A 19083-nucleotide genomic window follows, 5' to 3' on the forward strand; every position below is an offset into this window, starting at 1 on the left:
GATGTTGCTGTTTCCTGCTTAACTCCAGGGAGAAAAAGCAGAGACGAATTACTTTGTTACTTTTGAATCACTTTCTCTTTGAATCAAGGTCTTAGGCCATTTCCCCATTCCTGACTGGTCCACAATTCCAGCCTTTTAGAAACTGAGAATGTCTCAGCTTCTTCAGCTTTCTGTCCAGTATCCTTTTCCTCTTCCCCACCCTTCAACCCTGAACCCACCCATTTGTCAGTAGATAAACTGAATGGCTAGCAAAGCTGCAAACTTTACCCAGTATTGTCCCTTCCCAGCTCCCACCCTAAGAACCCAGGTCTAAGTGAAAACCACACAACACCCGGTACAAATGCAGGAGAGTTTCTCACTCCGTCTTCCCGCCGGGTGGTCTCTGTGAACACAGATCCCTGGACCTACAAACAGAAACAAGGGGTCAGGGAAGAGAGAGTGGAATCTGGGACTTTCGTCACTGTGATAGTTTCGAGTAATCCACTGCTTGGTTCTTTTCCTGTCCTCTAAATTTTTTTTGTGCCTGTTCCCTGCTTGACCCTTGTAAGAGTAGGTATCTTCCATCTCCCATTTTGACTCCACCATTTCAGGTTAGCATTAAATGGGGTGAACTCCTTTTAAATTATCGCGATTTTTATTGTCTCCATCCCATGCATTCTGTCTTTGTCCATCCATTAAATCACATTTCAGTGCTACCATGTTCTCTTCAGTGAATTGGGGAAAGACAAAAAAAGGGGCCAAGCTTTTCAGGAAAAGAGAAGCCTATTGTTTCTCAGTTATCACTGAATCACTGGGTGTTTCTCAAGCCTTTCCCATGTTCCCTGGTTCTTTTCCAAATACGCAATTATTGGCAGCAAGATAGCTCAGTGGGTAAAGGCACTTGCTGCTGTTTAGCCTGAAAACCTTAGTTCAGGCTCTTAGATCTCAGGGATCTACATGGTAGGAGGAGAGAACCAACTCCTGCATATTGTCCTCTGATCTCCATGTGTACACAGCGGAACATGCATTCACGAACATGCATGCAAATAGATACACTAATTAAAAATTAATACAAATGCAATTGTCTATCCCCCAATTAGAGATCTGGGGAAACAAGTTTAGATGGATTCCTGTCTCATTCAGCCACTATCACTCCAAGGGGTTCTGGTGGTTTCTGCACAACCAATCTGCTGGGGTTTAAGGAGTTTACCTTCTCTTCTCCTTGGCCACGAGTCTTCAGGGCAGTAAAGAGCTCGCACCCAGAGGAGAAAGGAACCTGGATATATAACGACTTGGGCTCACGTCAGTTTCTAATCACGTGAGGATTATGTCATATTCCAACTCTGGTCCCCACTTTCCCCTCCCATCAGCAGTGCTGCAGAAGTAGACCTGTCTCCTAACCTCCCACCCCCGCCACACCAGGCCCTGTCACTCATTTTGGCCTTTGCTAATTTCAGAGGTCAAAAGTGGCCCCTTCTCCTTATGGATGGAATGTGCCTTTCTCTGATTACCAGGGAGGGGCTGCATCTTCTCGTGGTTATATTAACCATCATTCCTTTTTTAGGGATTGTGTTGAGAGAAAGGATTACTCGTCCTTGTCTTGGTTGCAAGAACCGGAAAGTAGAAGTCTTGCCTCTACTTACCCTTCCCTCAGACATGAATAAGTATCATTTCTTTATAGTGTAATATTTGAAACCAAATTGGAGTATACAAGACAAACTAGGAAACGAGGTAACAATTGGGTTTATGTATTTTCACTTTTTTTCCAGGTATCTTCTTAGTTTTCAACTTTCCATAAACACAAGTCTCATAATTGGAAATAAGGTAAAGATATGCATATTTGGAAAAAAGACTAAAAATAGGAAGATAAAAAGACCGAAGCACCTGTTTCAGCTAATGAAGTCAGAATATAAATATAGACTTTTCAGGCAGGCACATTTTTAGAAGTTCAAAATGTACAGAGCAGTTGGAGCAGGCCCTTCCACAGAGACTTTCGAGCAGGTGAAGACCTCCTATCACATGGATCTCTAAGACTATAATCCCACAGCATTCTATCCTGAGATATGCAGATCTCAAAAGTCAATCACAAATATCTACTAGTTGGATTCCACACTTTCAGTTTGTGCCATGTCATGTTCTTTTACTCCCTTGAATGTTGTGCCCCGAATAACCCACTTCTTAAAATCTTTATCTTTGCTCAGAACTTTTCTTGTTTTCTTCTCTCAAACATTTCTGTCCTATTTATTTGCCTAGACTTTATTCTGCCATTTTAAGGAAAATCAGTTTCAGAAACCACTACCCATCATACTAAACACATCTTTCTTGCTAAGGATTTTAGTACTTACATAATGGATTTGTTTACCTGAAAATAAGCAATGGGGAAAACTATGCAAAGTTCTTCTGTCTTGTTTATTAGGAAGTCTGTAGCTCATTGCAAATGTAATCACTACTAGTAAGCTTGATGGGAATGATTCCAGAAAAAAGAAGAGCTCTTTTAAAAAGTAGAGCTTTGTGGAGCCCATTTTGAAAGAATGATTAGCTTTAATAGAGAACTCAGCTAGTGATCAGCCAGAGAAGAAACAAGGCTCTTATCCAAAAGCTCACTAGAAACTAAATCCTACTAACACATTTGTAATTTAAGAAGTGAATCTTCTTGAAAGTGAATGTTAGTATGACATCGGTGTTATCAACACCTTCATTTCAATCTTGTAAGAGACCTTAAGGTGAAACCATCCAACCTAAACTACCTAGGGCCTAGTTCCTTGGCCCACAGATATTGAGATGATAAAAGTTTGTTGTTTTGCATTACAAGTATAAGGACGATTTGTAATACAGAATTAGATAACACAGATAACTAGGAATTAAGTTTGTGTACTTCAGATGTACTTAACAAATTGTGCTCCTTTAAACCTCTTTGAGATCTGCTGCATATAACATTTAAAATGACTTAAGTTTTCTGCATTGAACTGTGACCATTCCTAACAAATGGGCACCATTTATAGGCAGAGATTTTGTCGGCACCACAGGCTCCAAAATAAATACAGAGACTTAATATTAATTACAAGTACTCAGTCGACAGCACTAGCTTATTACTAACTAGTTCTTACATTCAAAATTAACCCATATTTCTTATCTACCCTCTGCCACATGGTGCTACCCTCTCTCAACATGGCATGTTCATCTCTTCTCTCTGTATCTGGCTCATGACTCCCCAGACTCCAACCTTCTTCCCAGCATTCTCTCTACCCCTAAAATCCTGCCTAGTATTGACCAATCAGCTTTTTATTAACAATGAGAGCAACACATTTTCACAGTGTATGGAAGGATTATTCCATTCCATAGCATTTCCCCCATTTTCTCCAAATAAAAATAAAGGTTTTAACTTTAGCATAGCAAAAATATACACAACAAAAATAGTTATATAGTAAGAATTACAATTACAATATCCAGTCAATTTGTATTTGGCAAAATTAGAGAAGATGTTCTATTATTTATCTTATCTTTGTGAGTCTAAAGTTTTATACCTAATTTACCATTTTATCATAGCTAAAGAAAACCTTTTCTAATTATTTAGTCTTTAACTTCATCAAAGACCCCAGAAGGGTGAAATGTTACCTAACGACAGAGATAGCTGGCTGCCTAAGTTCTTCTGTAACGTTGGGGCATTCAACTTTGGCCTATAAGCCTAATATATCTGACAGACATTTTTGAGAAGAAGAGAATTTTGAAGAACTATCTTGGAAAATTTTGGCCGTCACTTTTTTTGTTTTCATCCTGCTGATCCATTTTGGACAGCATACTGTCAGCAATTGAAGCAAGGGCAGTTTCTTGCTCAAATGGGATAGCTTTTGCCATAAAAAAGTAAACTCCAGCCGGGCGGCGGTGGCACATGCCTTTAATCCCAGCACTTGGGAGGCAGAGGCAGGCGGATCTCTGTGAGTTCGAGACCAGCTTGGTCTACAAGAGCTAGTTCCAGGACAGGCTCCAAAACCACAGAGAAACCCTGTCTTGAAGAAAAAAAAAAGTAAACTCCATACAGAGGTTCGTCTATGCCCATTATCTTCTTTTGAAGTAAATGGGTGCTGTAAATAGCAGATATATCTCACTGTCAGGAAAAACCTTATGTTATTAAAATATTTTAAATGCCATATTCTGTAGGTCTTTTAAGTGTTTGAAAACTATATATCTATCCTAAATATATCAGTTTAACTTTGTGACATCCTTGCTCGTGTTCTCCCTCCATCTGCTTCTCATTGGGACCTTGGGAGCTCAGTCCAGTGCTCCAGTGTGGGTCTCTGTCTCTATCTCCATCCATCACCAGATGAAGGTTCTATGGTGATATGAAAGATATTCGTCAGTAATGCTATAGGATAGGGTCAGTTCAGGTTCCCTATCCTCAGTTTCCCAAGGGACTAACTGGGGACATCGCCTTGGGCTCCTGGGAGCCACTCTAGGTTCAAGTCTCTTGCCAACACTAAGGTGGCTCTTTTAACTAAGATATGTGCTTCCCTGCTCCCCTATCCGACCTTCCTTTATCCCAATCTTCCTGTTTCCCCAAGTTCCCCCAATCCTCCCCTTCTTACTTTTCTCTCCCTGTCCCCCCTTATCCCCAACCCACCCCCAAGATCCCAATTTTGTCCCCGGCAATTTTATCTACTTCCCTTAGCCAAGAGGATAACTATATGTTTTTTCTTGGGTTCACCTTCTTCTTTAGCTTCGTCAGGTTCACCGGGTATACACTCCGTGACCTTTATTTATGGCTAGAAACCAATTATGAGTGAATACATCCCATGTTCATCTTTTTGGGTCTGGGTTACCTCGCTCAGGATAGTGTTTTCTATTTCCATCCATTTGCATGCAAAATTCGAGAAGTCATTGTTTTTTACCGCAGCATAATACTCTAATGTGTATATATTCCACACTTTCTTCATCCATTCTTCCATTGAAGGGCATCTAGGTTGTTTCCAGGTTCTGGCTATTACAAATAATGCTGCTATGAACATTGTTGCGGGAGGTCTTTCCGCCCCTCCAACCAATAGCTGCTGTGATACCAGCCCATTGGGGCGTGGTCTCACTCCCTTTAAAAAAGCGGCTATTTCCTCTGCTCGCTCTCTTCTCTTACGGCTCCACTGGAGACAAGACTCCCTTCCTGGTTGCGCAGATGGCTGTTGTCTGGGATTGTGATCTGTAAGTTTTTCCCCTTTAAATAAATAACACCCTATTAATCATAACTCCAAACTGGTGTTGCCTTGTTCGTGACTTACGCCTTCAGAACATAGTTGAACAAATGCTTTTGTCATATGATAGGGCATCTCTTGGGTATATTCCCAAGAGTGGTATTGCTGGGTCCAGGGGTAGGTTGATCCGGTGCTGGCACAACTGGATGTCAACCTGTAGAAGATTGAAATTAGACCCATATCTATCACCTTGCACAAAACTCAAGTCCAAATGGATCAAAGACCTCAATATCAGTCCGAACACACTGAACCTGATAGAAGAGAAAGTGGGAAGTACCCTACAACAGATGGGCACAGGAGATCGCTTCTTAAGTATAACTCCAGCAGCACAGACACTAAGGACAACATTGAATAAATGGGACCTACTAAAGCTGAGAAGCTTCTGTAAAGCAAAGGACACTGTCACTAAGACAAAAAGGCAACCTACTGACTGGGAGAAGATCTTCACCAACCCCGAAACAGACAAAGGTCTGATCTCCAAAATATATAGAGAACTCAAGAAACTAGACTCTAAAATGCTAATTAACCCAATTAAAAAATGGGGCACTGAACTGAACAGAGAATTCTCAAAAGAAGAAGTTCAAATGGCCAAAAGACACCTAAGGTCATGCTCAACCTCATTAGCAATCAGGGAAATGCAAATCAAAACAACTTTGAGATATCATCTAACACCTGTCAGAATGGCTAAAATCAAAAGCACCGATGATAGCCTTTGCTGGAGAGGCTGTGGAGGAAGGGGTACCCTCATCCATTGCTGGTGGGAATGCAATCTTGTGCAACCACTTTGGAAATCAGTGTTTCGGTTTCTCAGGAAATTCAGTTTAACTTTGAAAAGATACCTAATGTGACTATAAGTTTGATTAGTATAGATGACTATTAACCTATAGTTCTTAATTATTCATGACATTTTTAAATGAGTTGCATAGGCACAATGTCCCAAACATAAGTAGAAACATGCATACAGTATAACAAAATTAACTTTAAATTTGCATCAATAAACTAAAATCCATACCAATGTAAAGTATTTTGAGATTAATAGCTGCTTTTTTGGATTAAAGGAGATTCAATAATCTACCTTTTATCTCATCATGACTTTTTTTCCTTGTCAGTACTTCAATGTTGTGTACATCAGACTGTAGTGGAGGCAACTACAAATGCAATTCTGTGTTTCTGCACAGCATCGGCATTACAGCAAGCCCAGCTTATGTTCCACCATCAACTGTGGCTCACCCATCAGCTCACTTTGTGATGGATCATTAAAAATATCCTCAAAATCAATGGTCTCATCATTGACCCTCAAAATATCCAGTGACAGGTTTGAGCTTGGAAGAAATGGAAGACACTGAACTTGCTGTACCGCTTTGAATTCCATCTGTAACTTCAGGGCAGCAAACAATCCCCAGATGTTCCTCAGGGTGGAAAAGTTCACCTTGTATTGGTTGTGCTGGAAATTTTTTCCTAATAATTCAAGAGGGTGGCTGGTCAATCTAATAAATGTGACTTCATGAGGGTATATGTTTATTAATTGTTATTAATTATTTACTTTTAGAACTATTACTTAAATACAAGAAATCACACACATATGAAAAAGACATTTCAAATGAGTAATGAAAAACATTCTTGTGAAATCACACTTACTATGTGAAAAACTACATTACCCAAGAAAGTCATGCTCTTCTGTAGACAATACCTGAACAACCACACATGAGGAGCTTTATGCCTGTGCAAAGTCATAGAACTCTTTTAGACAATGAAAAGCTATATAGAATCTTCTTGGTCATCTTTGCTCTGTTTTTTTTTTATCTTACATTGGTATTACCTGAGGATGGAGGAAAATTGGAATGAAATATTGAATGAATGTATACATACCAATATTTATGTACATATACTTTTAATATATGTCAACAAATGTATACAGATATTTACATGCATGAACACACATACACTATTAAAATAAAGACACGCAGAAACATTAGCAATAGAACTTTATTCATTTATTTATTTATTCATCTATCTATTTGTTTATTTGGGTTTTCAAGACAGGGTTTCATCTATGTAACAGCCCTGGCTGTCTTGGAACTCACTTTCTAGACAAGGCTGGCTTTGAGCTCACAGAGATCAGCTTGCCTCTGCCTTCCTAGTGGATGGTATTAAAGATGTGTGCCACCATGCACAGATAAGCCACGGGGCTTTAAATAGTGACTATAACAAAGATTTTTTCCCCGTCTTGATGATATTATTTGGTGTTTTTAGGTCTACAGGGACCACGCTTAGCTTTTAGTTCTCTGTTTAATACTGACATTCATCTTTAAATGAGATCTTGTGCTATTAACATTAATTAACCCAGTCTACCTGGTTAACTTTTGGAGTCACCCTGCTTCCATACCTTGTCTGGGTCTCATGCCTTCCGTATTCAGTATGCCTTGTATTCACTTTGACAGCTGCATCTGTCACTCTCCCAGTTTATGACTGCTAGGACAGATGATTCCCTAGTGTTCTTTCTTCCATTTTCTCCCCCAGAGATGCCTATGTAAGATGTGAAAGGTCATTTATCTATTTAGTACTATGCATACAAGTCACCTTAAGATTTAAAGTGACGTCTGTCTCAATCTGCAGCTACAGTCTCGTCCAACTTCTACATACAACTGCCATCCTTTTATTCATGATATGTTAACAGTTATTCTTTGACTTTCTGGATGCCCAGCACTATCTTCTTAGAGGCAAGTTCTACACTGCTAAGAAATATGTTCTCTTTGGGTGGTGGTTTAGAGGAAGGTTGAAAGGAGGAGTGGACTATTGGGGTCAGTAGGTTATAGGAGAAGGCAATGGGTATGCTGGCCTCAAATAGAAAATACTCTAAGAAATACATGGGCCAGCATGACAAAAGTTAGGAGGATATAAAATTAGGATGAGATATATGGAGGAGACCTGTCAAAGGAACCTGAACCATAAAACCTTACAATTAGTTACTTCGTAGGTAGAGGTTCCCTCACTCCGTTTTTAGGGGTGTTTATTGGCATTTGTTTGAAAGTGTTTCCGTGTAAGTACTTTATGACACAAACCTAGGAGATCTCTAAATTCTCTTAGGGAGTTTTGTTAAAGGCAGGATCATGTGTAGCCAAGGCTGGCCTCAAGCTTCCTATGTAGCAGAGACTGACCTTAAAATCCTGACTCTCCTGCCTCAGTCTCCCACATACTGAGATCACAGGCGTATACCAAGCCAAGCAGCCCTCTTAAGATTTTCCCATAGCCACACTGATGAATATCTTGCATATCACCATAAAACCTTCATCTGGAGATGGATGGAGATAAAGACAGAGACCCACACTGGAGCACTGGACTGAGCTCCCAAGGCCCAGAAGAAGAGCAGAAGGAGGGAGAAAATGAGCAAGGAAGTCAGGACCGTGAGGGGTGCATCCACCCATGGAGACGGTGGGACTGATCTAATGGGAGCTCACCAAAGCAAGCTGGACTGGGACTGAACGAGCATGTGACCAGACCGAATTCTTTGAATGTGGCTGGCAATGAGGACTGACTGAGAAGCCAATGATAATGAAACTGGGTTTTGATTCTACTGCACGTACTGGCTTTTTGAGATCCTAGGCTGTTTGGATGCACACCTTCCTAGACCTGGATGGAAAGGGGGAGGACCTTGGACTTCCCACAGGGCAGGGAACCCTGACTGCTCTTAGGACTGGAGAGGGAGTCGGAGGGAAAAGGGGGAGGTGGAAGAAAGTGGGAGGAGGGGAGGAGTTGGACATTTTTAATAAATAAGTAAATAAATAAAATAAAAACAAAAAGATGGAAATATTTAAAAAAAAGACTTTCCCCTCTTATTTCCATGTTACAGTGTAAAAGTTCACCAAAATTGCTGTATGGAAGTATGTTAAAATACTCATCTACCACTGAATTCATACCTACACTACTAGATATTCTTCCAAAGAAATAATAAAATTATTCTGGGTATATATAAGTAGAATTCAATAAGTAGAATGCTTACCTAGCATGCACAATGGCCTGGATTTATTCCTTAACATTACATAAAATCTGGCATGGTGGCATGGGCCTGTAATCTCAGTACTTAGGAGTTAGAGAAGAAAAATCAGAAGATTAGAAATTCATGATCATTCTCAGTTACATAGAGAGATCAAGGCCAGTCTGGGATACATACAAACTTGTCTCAAAAAAATTAAAATTACATAAATTAAACTATGACAGAATCATTCATTAAATATTGGGTGTTCAGATTTACTTTATGTACACTGATAATAACTTGGTCAATATTAAACACAAATGGAGAAGATTTTGTGTATGGATGTACACAAATGTATGAATGTATTCCAGAGTTCAGGAATCACTCCTATTAGCTAAGATTTAACTGTTCCCAGTGATAATTTCCCCTATATTCCTTTACATAATTCATTAAATTTTCCATTCCTCTATTTTCTACTGTTTTTATATAGATTATATTAAATGTAATATTTTATATAAGCCAATTAATCTTTATTTGTGTATATTCCATTGTGTTTCACTTACATTTGTGTTACTAAAATATGTTTTTCAAAAGAAAGGGTCTCATGTAGCCCATGATGGCCTCAAACTCACTATGTAGCAAAAGGCATCCTTGAACACTTGATATTCCTGCTTTTATCTCTTGGGTTCTGGGGTTCTAAGTGTTTGCAAGTACAATCAGTTTTATATGGTGTTGGAGAATGAGCCCAGAGCTTTGTGCTCTGGAAGCAAGCACTCTACCAATCGAGTTGTACCATAAATCTTTTCAGATATTTAGATATTTTTCTGTATTATAGGTTGTAAAATGTGCAGTAACTGTATCAAATACTTTGAACGTTTGTAAGAATTTAAAAAACTGCTATTAAATTGCCCTGTAAAAGGAAAGTACAGCTTGGAGAAATTGCTCAGTGTTAGAGTGCTCGCTGCTCCTCCAAAGGTTTTGAGTTCAATTCCTAGCAACTACAAGGTGGGCTCACAACCATCTATAATGGGATCCAATACCCTCTTCTATCATTCTGGCATACATGCAAATAGACCACTCAAATACATAAAATACATACATAAATAAATCTTCAGCTGTGTGGTGGTGGTGCCTGCCCTTAATCCCAGCACTTAGGAGACAGAGGCAGGTGAATCTCTGTGAACTCAGGCCAGCCTGGGCTACACAGTGAGTTGCAGGACAGGCAAGGTTGTTACAGGAAGAGACAAACAAAAAAGGCACAAAGTTATTTGTCTCTGATAGCTTCTTAATTTTTTCTAAAAGAAACCAGACTGAGGATGAGTGAGATGGCTCCATGGATAAAGTAGCTTGTTGCTAAGTCTGGTAACCTGAGTTTGACACCCTGACCACACATGGTGGGAGGAGAGAAGTGACTCACAAAAGTTGTTCTCTGACTTATGCACACACACACACACACACACACACACACACAAACAAACAAACAAAGCAAAAAATAAATAAATAAAATCTGGAAGAATATACTTCAACGTGCTAGGCAGTTGTAAAAGCACTGCCTGCAATCAAGAATTTTTTTGCTTTAATAATTTACCATGACAATAACATTATTGGGCAGATACATGTACTCCAGCGGGATGCAATCATATATTAACTCTTCTCACTTTCTATGGCAGAGGCCTCAGGATACTCTGAGATTGTGCAGGTCTGTGTGACTGTGAGGCTCGGGTGCTACCCAGCTCAGCACCAGCACGGAGAGCCAAGGGGTTGCCTTTCTGAGCACTACTCATCCTAAGCCATCATCGCATGAAGCAAGAGCACATTGTCTGGGAGCAGGACAGGATGGTAAGGAGAAGGATTTTGTTCTGGAAATTCATGCTGAGTACTGGAGAGCTCCTAATACCTTCCATCCTCTGTCCTGCCTGCAGATGGATCCTCTGAAACAGAACCACTGCAGAGATAAGACCTGTGGTTTTATCTTTCAGATTTCTATCTCCAGCTGCAATCACGTGCTATTGATTGCACCTGGGTTGAGCCACAGTGAGCCCCACCTCTGTAATAGCGCATAGCAGCATGGGCCTTGGTCTTATCCCAGTATTATGATGGTCTTGGAAGACCGTGGTCCCAGGGGTAAACAAAGTTTGGGGGCCCTGGCAGCCACAGCGTAACATAGGAGCCTGGAGCTTGATCTGTGGAGACTATTCCCATGTGAGAATGGGTGTCTGAAATAGCCTAGAAAGTATGAATAGGGTATCTAGGTTCTACCCTGAACCCAGTAAGAAACTTATGGAGACTGGCTTCTCTTTTAAGGGACCCTCCTGTCTTTGCCTTCCCATCTGAGATTACAGGTTCACTCTCCTCACCTGCCTTTTTTATATGGAGACTGGGGATCTGAACTCAGATCTTAGTGATTGTGTACCTCTCAACCCTGCGAGTGATGCCAGTGTCTCCTTTTTTCTACAACTTTGGTATAGTTATTATGGGAAACAGTTTGAATGCTATGCAAAAAATTAAATTATTAGTGATTTCTAATGTAATAATCTAAAGGAAATGAAATGAGTTACAGAAATGTCTGCACACACTGTTCACTGCAGCATTAGCCAGAGTCAATAAATAGAACCAACTTAAGTGACAATCAACTGGTGAATTAGAAAAATCGTAGTACACACACACATACAAGTTAATAGTGTTTTGTCATGGAAAACAATGGGATATTGTCAAAGAAATTGTGTTTACATGGATGAAAATGGTGATCATCAGATTAAACGGAAAGAGCTAGGCATAGAAAGACGCACACTGCATGATCTCTAGCAGATGTTGAAATGTTAAAAGTTGTTGCTGAAGAAAGTGGGATAGGGAGAGATAGGGAAGATTTGATCAAGGGTTGCTAACTTACAGTTAGAGAGAAGCAAATTGTTCTGCTGTGTTATTCAATAGCAGCAGGGTTTCTACAGAAAACAATAATATAATATAAATTTCAGTGGGCTAGAAGAAAAGGTTTTGAAATTTTTAAATACAAAATACTGATAAACATTTGTGAAGATAGATATGTTTAACCTAATCTAAATATTACTCAGTCTATGTGCTACTAAAATGGTACATGTTACTCCACTGATATATATATATATATACATCTTTTTATATTTTTATGTATTAGTAAAAAATAAATGTAGATGTGTGCTGTTGTATTCATTAAATACAAAAGCTGTCCCAGGAGATCAGTGCTCTTATTTTTATTATACTATATCTAGAATAAATTGACAGATCATAGACCCTATATGTATTTGCTTTTAATATGTTCTGTCATATGGTTTGCCAAACTGGTGATGATAATTCTAGTTGTACAACATCCTTGTAAAATACCGTTTTTTGTCTTTATTTCAGACACTCTGAGGAGTGTTTGCTGCTATCACATTTTGTTTATAATTTGTATTTATCACAAACTAATAAAATTGACTTTATTTTAACAAATTACTTATTTAGATACTTTTATTTTAAGTAAATTCTGTTTTCTGTTTTATGACATTTGCCTACATTTTATGGAATTGTATTTATTATTTTTTTATTAAATTGCTAAAATTCTTCTTTCTTTCTTCCTTCCTTCCATCCCCCCCTCTCTTTTTTTCTTTTTGTAGTGCTGAGGATGGAATCCAGGGCATTGTGCAAGGTAGGCTATACCCTCAGCCCCTCATGTCTAAGAATTCCTTATACAATGTGGATATTAGTCATTTGTCAGATATATATGCTGGAATTTTTTTTAGTTTGTAGCTTCCTTTCTAGTGATTTTAATGGAATTATTTTATGAACAGAAATATCATAGCATTAATCAAATATGATTGATTAATAATGATTTCCTGTTGTGTCCCCTTTAACAAAACTAATTACTCCAAAAGCCTCAAAGGCAAGCTCCATTCCATTGTGTAACATTAGAACCACACAACTACCTTTCCACTTTAGATTCAGAGCATTTTTGTTGTTGCTCTTGTTAATTTTTCCTTTCTTTGTTTTCATCTGAGACATAATCTCAGGCCACCTAGGCTGTCCATGAACTCTATCCATCATGGAGGATGCCCTAGAACTTGTGTTCTTTCTGTCACAATCTCCTAAACGCTGGGATCCTAAGACAATGCCACCACCCTGCCTGCTGTATGTGGTGATGGGGTTGAAATGCAGAGCTTGGTGGGTGACTCTATCAACAGAACTGCATTTCTAGACCCACTGTTCTAGAATGTGTTGGCTGTGTGTGTATGTGTGTGTTTTATTTTAGGTGGGATCAGTATGCATGTTTTTTTTTCTCATAGGGATATCTAGTTCGTCTAATACCTTTAAAAAAAACTCCCTCTGTCACAGTATATAACCTTCATTATATATCAAATGACTGAATATATAGGTATGTTTTCCAGGTCTATAAAGTTCACATATGCGCACATTTTAACCTTTGTGACAATATATTGGGATTTCAGTATATATAGGATTTCAGCTACTTATGTTGTTTAAATGGCAATGTTTTAGCCAAATGGTGGTAGCGCACGCCTTTAATACCAACACTTGGGAGACAGAGGTAGGCAGATCTCTGTGAGTTTGAGGCCAGCCTGATCTACAGAGTAAGTTCCAGTACAGACAAGGCTACACAGAGAAACCTTTTCTTAAAAGAAACAAACAAACAAAGGCAATGTTTTAAATTTGATAACTCCAATTACTTGGGTTTCACTTTAATTTATGATTTGTTATTTCTATTCCATCTAAGAAATCTTGGTTTCCTAAGATTGTAATGTTTAAATGTTTTATTTTGAAAGTTTTATAATTTGAGTTTTTACACTGATGCCTATGTTGTGCTTCAAACAAATTTCTGTAAGTAAAGATAAAACAAAATGACTCTTCAGGAGAGCTGCTCCTCCCCCTCATGGGCTGCAGCACTGAGGAGACTGGCCCCTACAGCACACCTGGGCCACACAGTAGGTGTGAGAGACACAACCCTGAGGATAGGAAAGCAGGAGAGCTGGCCCTGCTTCTTGCTGATTGGTGGAAGGGGAGAACTCGCCAGGACAACGCAGTAGAGCTCACCCTGGTGGTGAGGACAAGGGAGAGCTGGTGGACTGACCAACCCTGCCACTACCCAGGGCCAGAACCTGGGCTATGTGTTGGCCCACCCCAACATCCACCCTATCTGTGATCTGCTGGAGCACGTGAAGGGGCTGGTCCTGCAGACCCAAAGCTGCAGGATCTCCACAACACAAGACCTAACAGCAGGATGTCCGAGGGGAATCCCAGTGAACGCCCAGCATCAATAGTGTAACAGAAACCAGAGGTCTCGAACTAGACCAATGACTCTCTGCAATGAACACTTGCAAGTAAAGACATATGGATAAAAGTATTTACTATCTGACTCACTGTGTCACACTACAGCTTCCATGACGAGACTGATTTTTTTCCTTCTCTTTTTTTCTTGTCTTTTTTCTCTTCAATTTTATTTTATTTTGGGGGGAGGTTACAAGGACACAGGGTGGATATGAAGGGCTGGGGAAACGATGAATGGGATGGATAGCAATGATGTGAAAGACACACAGAATAAATGAAGAGGAAAAAAGGAAAGGCCTCTTTTGTTCTTGGAAGAATTTCCATTTGTTTCCAGAATCATTTGTTGAAGAATATACCTTGCCTAATGGATTATCCTGATACCCTTGTGAAGAAATGAATTGACAGTATATGCGTAAGCCTATTGCTGGATCCAATTCTGTTCCAGTTATGTGTAACTGGAACACTCCTTTAGTAATACTCCAATGCTACCACTCTCCTTTACTAAGACATCTCAAGCCCTAAAATCATGGTTAGTAATTCTTCAGATGTTTTTCTTCAAATTAGTTTATCTATTCTAGGTCCTTGGTTTTTCTACATAAAGTTTAGATGTAAGCTTGCAATTTGTAAAAGCAAAACTGCTGGCATTGGGGGTTTGATTAAATTAAATGCGTAGATGAGTTTGGGGTATCAAATTCCAGAAAAAGATTAGCATTGTAGAGTTTACATTTGGTTTGGTATTTAGTTGCTCTCATCGTTGTTTTATAGTTTTAGTATATAGCTTCCTTCTAAACATTTCACATTAAAAGCTCATAAAGCATACGAATGATTCTTCTACATTTCAATTTTCAATCGCTCCTCATCAGCATATAAAATACAAGTGTCTTTTGTATTGTAACCATGTACCTGAAACTGTCCTACACTGAATTCCCAGTACTCTGGGGGATTGCCTTCCCCTGTCCTCTGCTCCCAGGATGCCGTGCCTTCCTCTTGCTGCCCTCTCAAACACCAAAGCCCGTCTGGAAATAGATTTACTGTCCAAAAGCTAAAATTATTTACATATATGCTCATTGACTTGCAAACACCTATGAACTATTTGAAGCAGACATTTTTGAAAGAGACTTGTCCTTTTCTTTGCATTCTGAAAATCTCACAAGGTTTTGTAGCACGGTACATTCCGGTTCGCCTCATGAAAATGCCTCACACGGCTAGGGGCCCCCCACAAGGGGAGCCATCAGCTGCCCTGTCCTTTTCCAAGGTCCAAAAACAGCAGCAGCTGCCTGTAGCTTCTATATTTATATAATGACTTAGCAGAAGAGACAGATGGTTGGGGTTTTTTTTTCCAAATTTAATCCTGTTTTTCCAATAAGACTATGATTTCTTTTTTTTTCCTGAAATGAGATAGGATCTCCTCAGCCTAAGCCAGTGTTAAACTAGAGATCTTCCTGCCTCAGTTCTCCCAGTGCTAGTTTTTTAGAGGCAAGAGACGTCGTTCCCCCACTTTAATAACAATTTTAATTTAAATAGAATTGCACCAATTTTCCTTCCCAAGTCCTTTCTCTCCAAATCCTTCCATGCTCCCTGCACTAAGAGCTTCCTCTTCCACAAAGCTATCATTACATATAAAAGATGCATGCTTTTCATTTATCACCGAAAGAAAAGTACAGAAACGCATTTTTTTTTTTTAATTAGCTGGGTGGTGGTGGCACAAGCCTTTAATCCCAGCACTTGGGAGACAGAGCCAAGTGGATCTCTGAGTTCGAAGCCAGCCTGGTCTACAGAGCGAGTTCCAGGACAGGATGCAGAGAAACCCTGTGTCAAAAAAAACAAATACAAGAACAGAAGAGAAAAGAAAAAAAAATCTACATAAGCTTCTTTCCTGGCTAACTTCTTCACACGTTTTAGTGAAGGGAAAATGGACAACTTTGGTGGCTGAGGGGACAGCAGGAGAAAAGAGGGGCAACTGGGCAACCTTGGAGCAGAGGGAGAGGGAAAATGAATCCCCCAGAGACCTGGGAATGGCTACCAGCCCTTGGAGCACACACTGCCTATCTCTATCAGACAAAGAAATGCCCCAGGGCTCAGAGTGATGGGGCCCAGGCTGAAGACGTCAGAGTGACCAGCAGGTGAGGAATGGGCCTGGACTTTGCCAGGCAAGACCCTCAGGGCAGGAGGAGGGGCGGGGCCGGGGCGGAGCTTGGCCTGTGACGCGGATCACGTGACCGGCCCACGCAGGCTCACGCCCCTCTCCGGGTCCTGGACTTGCCCCTGCTCACTCCCTCCAGCCCGCCATCCCGGCCAGGCACCTGTTCCCGGTCTCGTAGCTGCTGGCGCAGAGCGCGGGTCCCGACAGCGCGGACAGCAGGAGCAGGAGGAGCAGGTGAGGGAGGCGGCGGCCCGGGCCTGCGGAGCCCGTCGTCGGGGCGCGGCGACCCCGGCCCCGCCGTCGCAGCGCAGGCCGAGGCAGCAGGTGGCCGTTCCTGTGCGCGCAGCGGCGCGGCCGGCCTGACGGGGGCGGGCCCGGGCCGAGACCCTCGGGGAGCAGGAGCCTGCGCCCCGCGACTGCTTCCCCAGCCCCCGGCCCGCTCCCCTGCAGCTCCCGTGCCCAGGGCTGGTCGGCGGGGCGGGGCGGGGCGGGGCGGGGGCGGCCGTGGCGGCGGGAAGAACCTGGGCTTGGGCGGGGGTACCCAGGGAGGCCCCGCGGGTCCTTCCTTCTCCCCTCCCTCCGTCCCTCCTATCCCATCACCGACCCCCTCCTGCCTGGTTCGTTCGCAGGTCCCAGGAGTCCGGCTTCGCAGCGCACCTGGTGGTGAGCATCGCCCCCCGGGAGAAGGCAAAGATAGGCCCAGGTGGGTACTGGGACAGGCCTGGAGGCCCGAGAGCGGGGAAAGGGGACCTGGGCAAGGCTGAGTCCGACATCCCAGAGCCCAGCTTTCCCCCTACTAGGCCATCCTCCTCTCTCATCTTAGCCTTCCATTTTAATGACGCAGATGCCATGGAGATGGATCTGCAGGAAAAACAGTGGGCTTTGGGAAGAGATGGGCTGGAACGGGGCCCCCGAGAGAGCACGTGGGCCTCTTGGGTGGGGAAAAGAATTTTGAAATGTCCATAGTAGGCACTCCGTCCTCATTGCTAATCAGTCCGCCAAGATATCTTTTCCTTCTCTTGCTTCTTAGGAATAATGGAGTCCAAAGAACAAGGAGGAAAAAATCTCAACATGGAAAATGACCATCAGGGCAAGGAGGAAAAGGAAGAAAAGCCGCAGGGTGCTAAGAAAAGGGTGCAGCCTGTGGTCCTGCCTCTTGAAGCTGAATACTCTGCGCCTCGAGGAAATCGCAGGCGCTTCCGCATTAGGCAGCCCATCGTGCACTATAGATGGGACCTGATGCACAGGGTCGGAGAGCCCCAGGCAAGGATGAGAGAGGAGAACAGGGAAAGGTTTGGGGAGGATGTGAGACAGCTCATGGAGAAGTTGAGGGAAAGGCAGCTGAGCCACACTCAGCGGGCAGTTAGCACTGACCCCCCTCACCATGACCATCATGATGAGTTTTGCCTTATGCCCTGAATCCTGGTTTCCTGAAGATAATACGGGGACCCCCTGCTTCAAAAACTTAATGTTTGTGATGTACGGTTGTAAAATTTTGAGGGTGCTTCTTTCATGTGGATCTCTTCCTGTGTCAGCTTCTAATTGCAACTTGTGTTCTTGACTCAGTCTGTAATTCTTTTGTTAGCAGAGTTTATCAGTTGCATGGCAAGATGCTCCTTACATATTGTGAAGTTAATAAAGCAGATTAAAAAGGCGTTCTCTGCACTTTTACTTAATTTCTCTTTATATAAGGGTACGGACGGGCTGGAGACATGGTTCAGAGGTGAAGAGCACTGGCTGCTCTTCCAGAGGTCCAGAGTTCAATTCCCAGCAACCACACATCTGTAATGGGATCTGGTGCTTCTTCTGGCATGTAGAAGATACATGCGTACATGCAGGTAAATGTACATAATAAGTAAAATTTTTAAAAAGTGTGAACAGTCACATAAATGGAGTAAGTGATGTTGATCACTTGAAGAACTGAAAAAAATCTTCCATTATTTTTTCAAAATTGAACACATTACTTAACGAATTTGGTGGCTTAGCTCTTTAGAGGGTTGTTCTTCCAGAGAATCCCGCTCTGATTCCCAGCACTCACAGGGTAGCTCACAACCATATGTACCTCCAGCCCCAGAGACTTTGGTGACTTATGGACACCAGGCACACATGTGCTACAGATATACGTGTAGCCAAAACACTCATACCTGAAATAAATCTTTAAAAAATTAATTGGTTTCTTAATAACCTTATAAAATGATAATTTTAAAGATTTGGCAATATAATCTCAGATTTAGTTTACCATCTGGCATCTATTACTGGGAAATAAAAGTAATATTGATCCTTAGTCTTATCGGTAAGGTGGGAATAACAGCCACCTCAGGGCTGCTGTATGAACTAGATGAGGTAATTAGTTTGCGAGCCTTTTCAGTTTGTATTCTCTTGGCACGTTCATAACTATACCCTGAAATGTTTTCAGTTCCTAGGGGTGTTCATGAGATGAGGTCTCTACTCCAAAGGTC

At 41.5% G+C, this 19083-nt stretch overlaps 1 protein-coding gene across 1 annotated transcript; it reads left to right on the forward strand.

Moving 5' to 3' along the window:
• The first annotated feature begins 16714 nt into the window (after positions 1-16714).
• Positions 16715-18280, forward strand: LOC126493419 (protein BEX2-like). The gene is made up of 3 exons (XM_050130413.1): positions 16715-16858; positions 17254-17327; positions 17655-18280. The coding sequence occupies exon 3, from the start codon at positions 17660-17662 to the stop codon at positions 18041-18043; it is 384 nt and encodes a 127-aa protein (XP_049986370.1). The 5' UTR covers positions 16715-16858; positions 17254-17327; positions 17655-17659; the 3' UTR covers positions 18044-18280.
• The last annotated feature ends 803 nt before the right edge of the window (positions 18281-19083 follow it).

Source organism: Alexandromys fortis, unplaced genomic scaffold (assembly GCF_014885135.2).
Source record: "Alexandromys fortis isolate MF-2015 unplaced genomic scaffold, M_Fortis_MF-2015_v1.1 scaffold_331, whole genome shotgun sequence".
NCBI classification, from domain to species: Eukaryota; Metazoa; Chordata; class Mammalia; order Rodentia; family Cricetidae; genus Alexandromys; species Alexandromys fortis.

What these genes read in the sequence shown, in the direction of transcription:
- LOC126493419 (XM_050130413.1), top strand. Translation starts at nt 17,660, where the DNA reads ATGGAGTCCAAAGAACAAGGAGGAAAAAATCTCAACATGGAAAATGAC.